The 12,613-nt window shown below is 44.9% G+C and overlaps 1 protein-coding gene across 4 annotated transcripts in view; it reads right to left on the reverse strand.

Annotated features, from left to right (window-relative positions):
* Positions 1 to 12,613, reverse strand: part of LOC121286299 (unconventional myosin-XVIIIb-like) — a 341,286-nt gene that overhangs the window by 38,570 nt on the left and 290,103 nt on the right. For all 4 annotated transcript variants that reach the window (XM_041203361.1, XM_041203360.1, XM_041203359.1 and 1 more), the window contains exon 37: positions 7,084 to 7,269. In XM_041203361.1, coding sequence (XP_041059295.1) covers positions 7,084 to 7,269 — 186 coding nt within the window. The remainder of the gene's footprint in view (positions 1 to 7,083; positions 7,270 to 12,613) is intronic.

The following is a 12,613-nucleotide window of genomic DNA, read 5'->3' on the forward strand; positions in this document are numbered from 1 at the left end:
TCTTTGGGATGGTCTATACCTGAACCATACTGGGATGAGTGTACTTGCAAATTGCATAACTAGGCAAGTCAAGAGGGCTTTAAACTAAGCAAGGGAGGTGAGGGATCAAACTGGGGTAGATGTAGCAATACAAAAGGTAGATTCAAGGCAGGAGACCATAATAGTAATATGGGAAATGAGGGTCATAGAATAGCAGGAAGGGGCAGAGAGATAAAACCTAAGCATACACCAATAGTCAAGACTAAATGTTACAAAGATAACAAAAAGACAAAACTAAAGGTTCTGTATCTGAACGCATGCAGCATTCATAACAAAGTAAATGAATTGATAACACACATTGAAGTTAAAAATATGATCTAAGAGCCATTACCAAGACATGACTGCAGGATGACAAGGATTTGGTTCTCAATATTGAGGGGTACATGACATTCAAGAAGAATAGGAAGCTAGGTAAAAGTGGAAGGGTAGCACTGTTGATCAAGGATGGCACTGGTGCAATAGTTAGAGATGACATTGGATCAGGAGATCAAGATGTAGAATCAGTTTGGGTGGAGATGAGGAATAGTAGGGGAAAAAGTCACCATTGGGAGTGGTCTCCTGGCCCCCTAAAAATAATCACAATGTAGGGCAAAGTATACAAGAAGAAATATTGGGTGCTTCTGATAGAGAGATGGCAATAATCATGGGTGATTTTAATTTACATGTAAACTGGAAAAATCAGATTGGTTGTAGTGGCCTGGATGAGAAGTTCATAGAATGCTTTTGAGGTACTCTTTTACAGCAGCATGCTCTGGAACCAACCAGAGAGCAGATTATATTAGACTTGGTTTTGTGTAATGTGACAGGATTAATTAATAATCTCAGAGTGAAGGCACCCCGAGGTAGCAGCGACCACAATATGACTGAATTTTACATCCTGTTTGAAAGGGAGAAGAGTGGGTCTAAGACTAATATTTTAAACTTAAATAAGGGCAACTATTTTGGCATGAAAGCTGAGCTAGCTGTAGTGAACTGGAATACTAGGTTAGGGGATAGATCAACAGAGAAGCAGTGGCTGATATTTAAGGGGATATTTCAGACTTCTCAGAATAAGTATATTCCTACTATAAAGAAAAATTCTAAGGGGAGGACCCACCATCTGTGGTTAACTAAAGAAGTCAAGGAAAGCATCAAACTTAAGGAAAAAGCATAAAGATGCGTAAAGATGAATGGTAAGTTAGATGATTGGTCAGAATATAAAGAATGGCAGAGAATGACTAAAAGATTAATCAACAGAAAGAAATTAGAGTATGAGAGGATGGTAGCTAGATACAGATATTTAAAAGAGGAAAAGAGTAAGTGAGTTTTTGGTCCTCTAGAGAGTGACAATGGGGAGTTAATAGTGGATAAAAAGGAAATGGTGATGAAATTAACAAATATTTTGCTTCTGTCTTCACTATAGAGGATACAAAAAACATTCCAGTAACAGCTGTAAATCAGGAGGTGGAAGGGAGAAGGGAACTTGGTGAAATTACAATCACTAGGGAAGTGGTACTGAGCAAACTGATGGAGCTGCAGGCTGACAAGTCTCCGGATCCTGATGGGCTTCATCCTAGGGTCTTAAAAGAGGTGGCTAATGAGGTAGTAGATGCAAAGGTGTTAATTTTCCAAAATTAGATAGATTCTAGAAAGGTTCCATCAGACTGGAAAGTAGTAAATATGACCCCTCCATTCAAGAAGGGAGGGAGGCAGAAAACAGGAAACTATAGGCCAGTTAGCTTGACGTCGGCCATGGGGAAGGTGCTAGAATCAATCATTAGGGAGGTTATAGGTGGGCACTTAGGGAAACTCAAGATAATTGGGAAGAGTCAGCATGGTTTTGTGAAAGGGAAATCATGTTTAACCAATTTATTGGAGTTATTTGAAGGAGTATCATGTGCTGTGGATAAAGGGGAGCCTGTAGACATGCTGTACTTGGATTTCCAGAAGGCATTTGATAAGGTGCCACATCAAAAGTTATTGTGGAAAATAAAAGCTCATGGTGTAGGGGTAACATATTAGCATGGATAGAAGATTGGCTGGCTGGCAGAACGCAGAGAGTATGGGTCTTTTACTGATTGGCAGGATGTGACTAGTGGAGTCCCGCAAGGGTCAGTGCTGGGTCCTCAACCTTTTACAATTTATGTCAATGATTCAGATGAGGGGAGTGAAGGCATGGTAGCTAAATTTGCAAATGACACAAAGATAGATAGAAAAGCACATTATGAAGAAAACATCAGGAGATTACAGATGGATGTGTATAGATTGAGTGTGTAAAAATCTGGCAGATGGAGTATAATGTGGGAAAGTACGAAGTTGTTCACTTTGGCAGGAAGAATAAAAAGCAGAGTATTGCTTAAATGGAGAACGGCTGCAGAATTCCGAGATGAAGAGGGATCTAGGTGTTTTAGTGCATGAGTAATAAAATGTTGGTATAGAGGTACAGCAAGTAAATAAGAAGACTGATGGAATGCTATCCTTTATTATGAGAGGGATTGAACATAAAATTAAGGGTGTGAAACAGGGCATTGGTGAAACCGCATCTCAATATTGTGTGCAGTTTTGGTCTCCTTATTTAAGGAAGAATGTAAATGTGTTGGACGTGGTTAAGTTGAGGTGCACTAGATTGATACGTAGAATGAGCGGATTGTCTTATGAGGATAGGTTGGACAGGTGGGAAGATAACAAAATACTGCGGATGCTGGAAACCTGAAATAAAAACAGAAAATGCTGGAAAAATTCAACAGATCTGGCAACATCTGTGGAGAGAGAAACAGAGTTAACGTTTTGCTCTGAAGAAGAGTCATACGGACTCAAAATGTTAACTCTGTTTCTCCCTCCACAGATTCTACCAGACCTGCTGAGTATTTCCAGCATTTTCTGCTTTATTTAGACAGTCTGGGCTTGCTTCCACTTTGTTTAGAAGAGTGAGGGGTGACTTGACTGAAGTGTATAATATCCCGAACAGTATTGGTAAGGTAGACATGGGTGAGTCCGGAATTAGGGGGCACCGTTTTAAAATTAGGGGCAGAATTTTGCCCTCGTCGGGCGGGCGCAGCGAGCGAGTCCGGGAGCAGTTGCGAAGCCAAGCGATCGGGCCCTGACATCGATTTCACGCTGGCTGGCCAATTAGCAGCCAGCCAGTGTGAAACGGGCGCTGCAGGGCTCAGCGTTGCCGGGGTGGGGGGAGGGAGGAGGTCTGAAATTCGCAGGAGCATGCAATTAAAGCTCCCTGAGGCACAGAGCTGCCTCAGTCAGGGACCTGAATATTTTGAACATTCAAAATAAAGATATGAAAAATAATGAAAACATGTCCCCCTCATGTGACTCTGTCACACGAGCAGGGACATGTTAAATATGGGTGTTAAAACTTGGGTATTTTTTTTTAATCACTAGTCGCGACCTCATCCCATCCATGGATGAGGTTTCGCCAAAAATGCAAAGGCCCCTTTGCTATTTCACCGAACGGTTGGGACGGGCAGCGAAAAATTCGAGTCAGTTAATTGATTAAGGGCATTAATAGGCCTCTTAACTGCCGGCGGGGGTGCTGCCACCTCTCGCACGTGCCCGCCGAACGAAATATCGCGAGAGTGCACGATGAGGTCGGGACGCTCACCCAACGCCATCGCTCGCTATTTTACTCTCATGCGGGTCGGGTGTGCGCCCGCCCGATGAGAGACACTCCTGCCCCCAGGGGTTGCCCGTTGAGGACAGAGATGAGGAGAAACGATCTCTGTCAGGGCGTTGGGCGACTTTGGAACCCTCTGCCTCAGGAGGTGGTGGAGGCGGGTTCACTGAATATTCTTAAGGCAGGGGTGAATAGATTCTTGTAAGGCAAGGGAATCAAAGGTTATCAGGGGCAGTTGGAACGTGGGATTCGAAACACAAACAGATCAGCCAAGATCTTATTGAATGGCGGAGCAGGTTTGAGCGGTCAAATGGCCTACTCCTGCTCCTAGCTCGTAGGTTCATGTTGTTCGTATATCTCTGTCTCCTAGCTACTAGTGCCCCAAAGTCCCAGCAGCCCTCCTGAGTACAACTTTTAAACAAATGGTCAAATTAACAAAATTAACAATTTAAAGGGAAACCTTTAATCTCAAAGGAAACTTATGAAATCAAATCAAAATATCACCCCAGCCTCCCACGGTGCCACCGACAGGGGGACGCCGCTAGCGTACCGGCGAACATCGCGTGCTCCCTCCCGGGGCCACTCGGCCGTGAACGTAGCTGTGTAGAGGGGCAGACAGTTGGGCCGGGCGACCACCTCGACCACCCACTGCCTGGACCTGTTGATGGCCACCTTGGGCCAGGCCTGGGAGCAGGCTTACGAGGAGGCCCTCCCAAAAACCCCCAACCCCCTCCCCAACCCCCTCCGCACCGGTGAAGTCCCTTTTTACAGACTCTTTTTTGGAAACAAAAATCAATCAACCAATTAAACTAAAAATCAGAGGGGTGACAGCCTCAGGTAGGGGAGTGTGACCAAGAGAAAAGTCTTAGAGGAAACTTACAAAATCAAATCAAAATCCTCCCTAACCCCCTCCGCACCAGTGAAGCCCCTTTTCATAAGTGCTCAAGATCCTTAAAAAAAATCAACACTTTCCACCTGTTTATCCTTAACTTTAACAATACAATTATTGTAACATCAACAGAAATATTTGCAAATTATGAAGGTAATGGGCTCAATTTTAACTCTGAGTAACTCTTTCGAGTACAAACATGTTTCCATCTGTTCCTATTCAGATGAAGTTACATTGTTTCATAGTTTGCCATGGTGAGATTTGAACTCTTGATACTCTTTTGAGTAAACCTATTTCCATCTGTTTCAGATGAAGTTACATTGTTTCATAGTTTGCCATTGTGAGATTTGAACTCTTGATCTTGGGGTTACAAGCCCAGTACCATAACCACTTGGCTATTTGGGCCAAGCTTTAACTCTGAGTACATGAATGGGTTTGGAGTATGTTGAAATCAGGTCATTAGTGTTGGACATGCCTCAGGCTGCAGAGGTGTGAGTGGAAGAATATCGACTGAATTGGCATAACCTCTTCAGACTATGAGGAAATTTTGTTCCATAAAGTATCTCCTCCAGCCTAGTTTTAATGAAGGGAGATATGAAAGCCATGCTTTATAAAAATGGACTTTTATGAATTTACTGGCTGGAAACCACAAATTGAATTAAAAAAAAAAACTATGCCAGAATTTTACGCACCCCAACCAGTGGGTTTTTAGACTGGTGTTGGTGGTGGGGGGTTGGGGGGGGGGGTGGGGGATGTTGGTGTGTAGGTGGTTTGGGTTGGGGGGGGTGGTGAGTGTGAAATTCAAGGGACGGGACTCCCTCTGGGCTCCTTTCCGCCCCGACCACACAGTAATTTTATGCGGGGGTGGGCAGGGCATCTGCCCTTGCCCCAGTTGAGGCCATTAAGTGGCCAATCAATGGCCATTTCTCACCCAGCCTCAATTTTTAGGCTTGCGGGAAGATTGAAACTCCATGGGGGAAGCCCAAAATACTTCAAAGTTACATCCCGGGCAGAAAGGGTGGGGGGGGCGTGGGGGTGTGGAATAGTGGCGCCCCTAGGCCTTTCCTACTCTCTCCACCCTGGGATCTACTGAACTTACCTGGGCCTCTGGTTCCCGGAAGTAGTCTCCGCCAATCAGATTGGCCAGCAGCTCTCTAAGCCTGGGCTTCATCCTGATTGAGGGGCAGAAGTCCCACCTGCAATTAACTGACACTTGTTGGAGTGTAAATTGGCTGCAGGGCAGTCAGAGTCGGCAGGGGTGTGTTCCCTGCCGACTCTTCGGATTGTGGGAAACAAGACCTCACCATCCTAAAAATTCAGGTCTTTAATGCCACATTCAAAAGGCTTGAAACCACAGTCAAAGATGGCTGCAAATTTGCATCACCATACCTTCTACATTCCAAAGCTATTGAAATAGAGACAACTTGTCTGCAAAGCATCACCAATTGCCTTGAAGCGTATGAATGGGCGCCACCTCCTATCCCATTAGCAAAGCATCCAGGCAATCACCTGGATACTCAATTGGATGCAGACAAACCATTAGACATAATTACTTGGACAATGCAACTCTGGCCATGAAAGGAATTTTTCTAGGTATCATCTGGTCATGTAATCCATGCAAGTGAAATCCACTATTCCACAACCAAATTTCAGGTAAGTGGGTAATTGGAGAGAGGTCATGTGACAGGCTAGCTAACTCTTTGTGTGTTTAAGCACCAGTTTCCTCTGCAGACCAGCACAAGCAACTGAAACTCTGAAGAAGCAAGGTCCCAGTGTGGGTCTCTCTCCATCCAACTTGTAAATTTTGAACCCTGTCTGCTGTTTGTGACTCTCCATGTGCCATGGACAGAGATTTTAAAAAGAACTCAACTGCACTGCTGTGATCTTCAAAAGAACAGATAAATCATCCATCTACATCTATAAACTGCCTCAACACCAAACTAGAAGGACCATCAATGTCAGCCTGAAGCCAGCCAAGTCACCAACCTTCAAAAGCTATGTACCCTTTAACTTTACAGTATTTTAAGTTACTTAATCTATCCTCCCACACTGTAACTTATTTCTGTGTGTGAATTTCAGAGTGTGTGTGCGTGTGCATGGGTGCATGTGTGAGAGTTTCTGAATGTGTGTGTGTGCGTGTGTGTGTGTGTGTGTGTGTGTGTCTGGTTTTATTACTTTCTTCTTAGACCAGTTTAAGTACAACAAAGACTATCTTCCTTTCTTACTGAAAGCTCAAGGACTGGTCTGCTTGTATCATTTATAGTCACAGCACATAAACAGTTAAACACTCACTGAATTGGCAAGTATATCCTTTTCAAAAACATGTTGCATTCAAACAAGGAGTGGGAAAAGAGGCGACCATTCACCCCCCTCCTTGTCTCATCATAACAAGGGTTACATCCAAAACATTAATGTATCTTTCCCTTTCAATGTGACTGTGTATTTCTAGAATTATGTGTTTTTATTTCAAATTTACTGCGCTCGTGCTCCTCTTCGATCTCTCCTGTTCTGATCATTTTATACTGAGCTTGGAATTGAACGTCCTTACCAGTTCCATGCACCTACGAGAGGCTTCCAGCTCCCGCTCAACAAGCTCGTCCATCTCTGCTTTCATTTCCTCCATCCTCTGCTGGAAGTGGTTAGCCGTTTCCTTCTCCCGGGCCTCCGTCTCAGCAGCCTGTTCCAATTCCTCGCCCATCTTCATCACATTGTCCCGCAAACGTAGAACCAACGTCTACAGAAACAGTAACAGTTGGGAATAAAACCCTCAGTTAGAATGTGATATACTTTCTTTCTTTGGAATGTGTGTGAGTGTGTGTGTATTTGTGTGCGTGTGCACATGCACGCACATAAATGTGTTTGAGTAAATACACACATATATATCTCTGTAGACATGTTTGTGAATTGATTCACTTCAATTACATTTTATTCAGCTTTTAAAGAAAAGTCCAATGGCCACGTTCAGGAATAATTTTAAATCCAAAGTGCTGAAGGACAAAGTAGTACAAATTAGGAACCACTTACGAATGGGCTGATGTAACAACCCGCCCCAGAACTCTATACAATGCTGCATATCCTACATCCACACAAATGAAAAGTTAGCAGGTGAAAAATTAGAAAGATCAATTTTGCAGGAAATTCAATAGACTAATATGCTACAGGGGAGGCTGCTTTAGTGGGCAATATAATTTCTGTTGAGAAATGAGACTGAAGAATGTGTTGACAATGCGAGGGTTGCAGGCGATCTATGAATAGAGGACAAACTCTTAGCCTCCATTGACATCTGACCTGTTGCTAAAAATTCTAATGTTCTTAATCCTTTAGTGGAATTAATGGATGGACTGAGAATGCAATGGGCAGTGCCAGCTGCACGCCACATCGGGTAGAGGTGGTTGGTAGTGTATGGTCTGTTGCTCAAATGATGTGCCACTCTGTACTGAAGAACACCTCATGATCATCTTGAAAATTACCAACCCTGAAATTTTAGAGCTGTTGGAACCGAAAGTGGGTCCCAGGCTCGATGGCGTCAGTTGGCTGCTTGGCATTGCGATCTTATCAGAGGTGCCCAATTAAGTGGTCGCCTCCACATTCGCCATCTGATTAAGGAAGGCCTGCAGGGTACCAAGGCAGAAGGCCCAATCAGAGATCCCAAAGCTGTGAGTGGCCGGCAACCCCAGTGGGAGGGGTGGGAGCTGCCAAAGCACGTAGTTGACAGCCAAGGTGCCTCAGAATGGAGGGGCTTTCTGAAGACTTATGATAACTTTAAAATTTGAAGGCTGTACTGCCTTCAAGGTAAATATATCTTCCTTAGATTTGGAGACCAAACAGAACACAGTACTCTAAGGTGAGGTCTCACCAAAGCCCTATACAATTGTAATAAGACTTGCTTATTCATTGTAGTCCATGTCCCTTGCAATAAAGGCCAACATGCCATTTGCCTTCCTAATTGCTTGCTGTACCTGCATGCCACCTTTCTGTGTTCCTTGTACAAGTCGACTCAAGTCCCTTGGAATATCATTTGAAAGTTTCACGCCTTTAAAAAATATTCTGCTTTTCTATCCTGACTACCAAAGTGAATCACCTTGCACTTCGCAACAATATGCTGCCAACTTGTTGCCCACTCACCTAACCAGTCAGGCAGCATCTCTGACAGTGCAGCACTGCTACAGCTTTACACTGAAGCATTAGTCATGTGGTCCAAGTAGGGCTCGAATCCACAACCTCCTAACCCACCTGTAAGAGCTCCCTAGGAGTCCAGGCTGACCACATAGTAAGGACTATGGATATGCCATTGGACATCCTTCGCTATCTACATGCACTGGAGTACATAAGCTGGGGTACCAGAACATTATGGGAATGAACTAACTTTGTATTCTAGCACAACGGCAACTCAAAGCATGACAGATGTGCAAAATGCCCAAACTGTAGGCAGAATCATCCCAGGTTTGCACTAAGTGGGGTGGCAGGTGGTAAAATTACTTGCCGGCTGCAATGCCGGATTTTCACGCCAACCCCTCGCATTAGTTATGCATTCCCAGGAAACGTCATTTCAATGGTGGCCGGGCTCTCATTCGCCTGCCATGCCATCACCTCATCGCTTCATCAAGCCGGGCGCCATATTTAAAGTGCAGCAGCTGAGCGCACACATCTCAGTGCTTCCAGCCCACGACTACTGCAGAGAAGAGGTCCACAAAAGGCAAAAAGACTGCAACCCCCAGGTTCAGTGACATGTCACTGGAACACCTTTTGGATGCCATGGAGGCCTGCCAGGATATCTTCTACCCCACTCTGGCCACAGGATGGGCAGCGACATGACCAACCAGGCTTGGCAGGTGGTGATCAATGCCAACGCTGCACAGAAGAGGTTGACCATCCAATGCAGATAAAGGATGAATGACCTCATCCGTGCAGCCAGGGTAAGGCAACCATCTCGTCACTCTAAACTCACACACTCAAGCCCATCACACATTCGCTGGCATCTCACTCACTGCCAGCTCAATGGACATCACCACCCATCCTCATACACATAGTCTCACATGTCTTATTTGGCCTCATCTTCTCTGGAGACTGCCTCCTCAGCCCTCACCATCTTGAGGCCACTTGCACAGATCAACATGTGCCCCCACAGACACCCTGGGATACCCCCCTTCCCCAGTACAGCCCTCGTCCTGCAGCCTCTTCCCTTGCCTGAGGCCACTTCTCCCCTTCCCCAAGCAAGCCCTGGCCCTGCAGCCATTGAAAAGCCACCCACACCTGGCTGATCTGGTAGATAGAGACCTGCTGTGAGCTCCCCTAAATGTGCTGTCTGTGAAGCCAGCACAAAAAGACAAAAGCAAAATGTTTTCTAACTCAAAAAGATTAAAGGCTTATAATTTTTTCCTGTATTTTTTGGTTTAACTATTGAGGGACAGGGAAGTTACTGTTCCCCCAATACACAATGTCGATAAACAATCATACTCAGCATGTTCCCATAGTCTCATCATCAAATTAAATGTGAAGGCAAGTGTAGGGGCAGCACTTTGATTGTCGTATATTACCGCTGGTGACCGCAAGTGCTGACTGCAGCAAGGTAGGCATACAAGCCTTGAGGCCCTGAGCAAAGTGCAGCCCGGCCAGGTGGACATTGCTTTTGTGCTGTTGTGAAACACGTCAGCGTGTTTTCCCACCGACGTGGCAGACGATCCAGTGGGTGGTGGGGCGGCGTGGGGTGGGGTGTGGGGGGGGCGGGGGGGTGGTGGTGATTATTCCAACAGGCAGGCTTTATAATGATATGCTGATGTATTACAATGAGGTTTCTAATGTCCGATGGTGGGGAACGCAGCCGCCATCACAAGCGGACGATCGTAAACTGGTTTCACGCTCTCATGAAACTGATCATGCCATATTGTCAGCTCACGCCACCAAACACACCCAACGCCAGTGGGCATTGTAATACCAGGCCTGTGTGTCAGATCCACATTGTCAGTCTTAGTGAGAAGGGTATGGGAATGGTAATATATGACCATCAAAGTTCTGCCCCTACACTTGCCTTCCTTCGCATTTAATTTGATGATATGGGAACATGCTGAGTATGATTGTTTATCGACATTGTGTATTGGGGGAACAGTAATTTCCTTGTCCCTCAATAGTTGAACCAAAAACAAAGGAAAAAAATTATAAGTCTTAAATCTTTTTGAGTTAGAAAACTATTTTGCTTTTGTTTATTTTTTGCCAGAAATGTTAGGACCGTACTGATGATGTTCTGAATGAATAGCTCACTATGAGTGTTGGAGACAGTTCAACAACTGATTTCTCTCATCAGGCGAATTTGATTAGATGTGTGCTGCACAGCTCCTCTAGGCAGAATACCTTTGAAACAGCTCATGTCACACTGATATATATTTGATTTAAACCCTTTGCCTTCAAGTCATTTTTCAATATTGTCTCCATGGTTCCCATAAAATCCATAGGCACAGAACAACTGTTTGTGAACTGAGCTGGCATAGAGATAGATGACTCATCAAGGTCCAAATTCTCTGTAATAATTTAAAAGTATCCATTTCATTTATTTAGAGATCAGATGCTGGCCTTTGATCCAAAGATCAAATAGGTTCATTTCCTTGATCTAATAACAGCGTTGTTACTTTGATGTGAAGGAAATAATGTGTTCTGTTGTATAGAGTTTGTATATAATACAGCCATGGCCACTGGGGTATGTGACAGTGTAATTTGGTGGATTAGTTCATCTTCTGTCTTATGCCGATGAATGAAGTATTGCTGTACAATATATCAGGAAACCCTTATTGCAAATGAAAATGTCACTTTTGGCACACAGGAGGTTAAATGCTGGAGGTTAAACAGCACCTATGCCAAATTCAGGGACTCAGGGAGATAAAAGGCTCCATTTCGCTGATTGCAGAATATGAAGCCTCATGTTGAGGCAGCAAATACTGTTGCCCGAGTATCGTCCCATAAGCATCTGCAGCCCTCAAGGTCCTCTTCCAAGGTGCCATCCCTCATGTTTGGGTTTAAACAGCGAGTATAGCCTGGCTGTTCAATCATAGAGAGCATCAGAACTAAGCCACGTTCTTAGTCAAAGAGCATTCACATCTTTTCCTCGAACAGTCTGTGGAGAGTACTGATTTTGCCTTCATTAGACCAGGAGCACTGAGCTTAGCAATCGATCTGTTCTTGTGGAGGCCTAATTAACTCAGCACAAGCCAATTCTGGCTCCTGAGTCTGGCCCTACATGGATGGTGCCATTCCCTGCTAAGCCTTGGCAGAGTTTAATTTAGCCATTTCAGGTAAGAGAGCGAGGCACCCTCTCAGCAACCTTTAGAACAATGGAGTTAAAAAATTGGCCACAGCAGCCAGGCCACTGATGTGGAGGGGGATCCCCACGGCTGTGACCAAGCAGGTGGAATGGGCCTCAAAGCCTGCCTGAAGCGCTGGCCCCAGCCTGCCCCCATATCAACATACGAATTAGGGGCAGGAGAGGCCTCTCAGTCCTTCAGGCCTGCACCACCATTCAATAAGATCATGGCTGATCTGATTTTAGCCCAACTCCACTTCCCTCCCTACCCCCAATGACCTTTCGTCCCCTTGCTTATCAAAATCTATCCACCTCTGCCTTAAAAAATATGCAAAGGTTCTGTCTCCACCGCCATTTGAGGAAGAGATCTCCAAAGATGTACGACCCTTTGAGAGAAAAAAATTCACCTCACCTCTGTCTTCAATGGGCGATCCCTTATTTTTAAACAGTGACCCCTAGTTCTAGATTCTCCCACAGGACAAAACATTCTCAAGTCCCTTCAGGATCTTATATGTTTCAATCAAGTCACCTATTACCTATACCACGTTGCCCCGCACCACCCCCCCCCCCGCCGCTCGCCGAACTCAATATCCTTCCCATGATTTCCTTTTCACAGAACCATGTTGACTCTGCCTGATTACCTTGAATTTATCCAAATGCCCCGTAATAATGTCTTTAGGAGGACGTCTCCAAGCAGATAGCCTAGTCTCAGCTGTCACATGGAGGCCCACAGGAACTTGCCAGTTGACCTCTGTTAATTGGCCCCTTCCGCCCCCAATCCCAACTC

This window comes from Carcharodon carcharias, chromosome 13, assembly GCF_017639515.1.
Source record: "Carcharodon carcharias isolate sCarCar2 chromosome 13, sCarCar2.pri, whole genome shotgun sequence".
In the NCBI taxonomy this organism is placed as follows: domain Eukaryota; kingdom Metazoa; phylum Chordata; class Chondrichthyes; order Lamniformes; family Lamnidae; genus Carcharodon; species Carcharodon carcharias.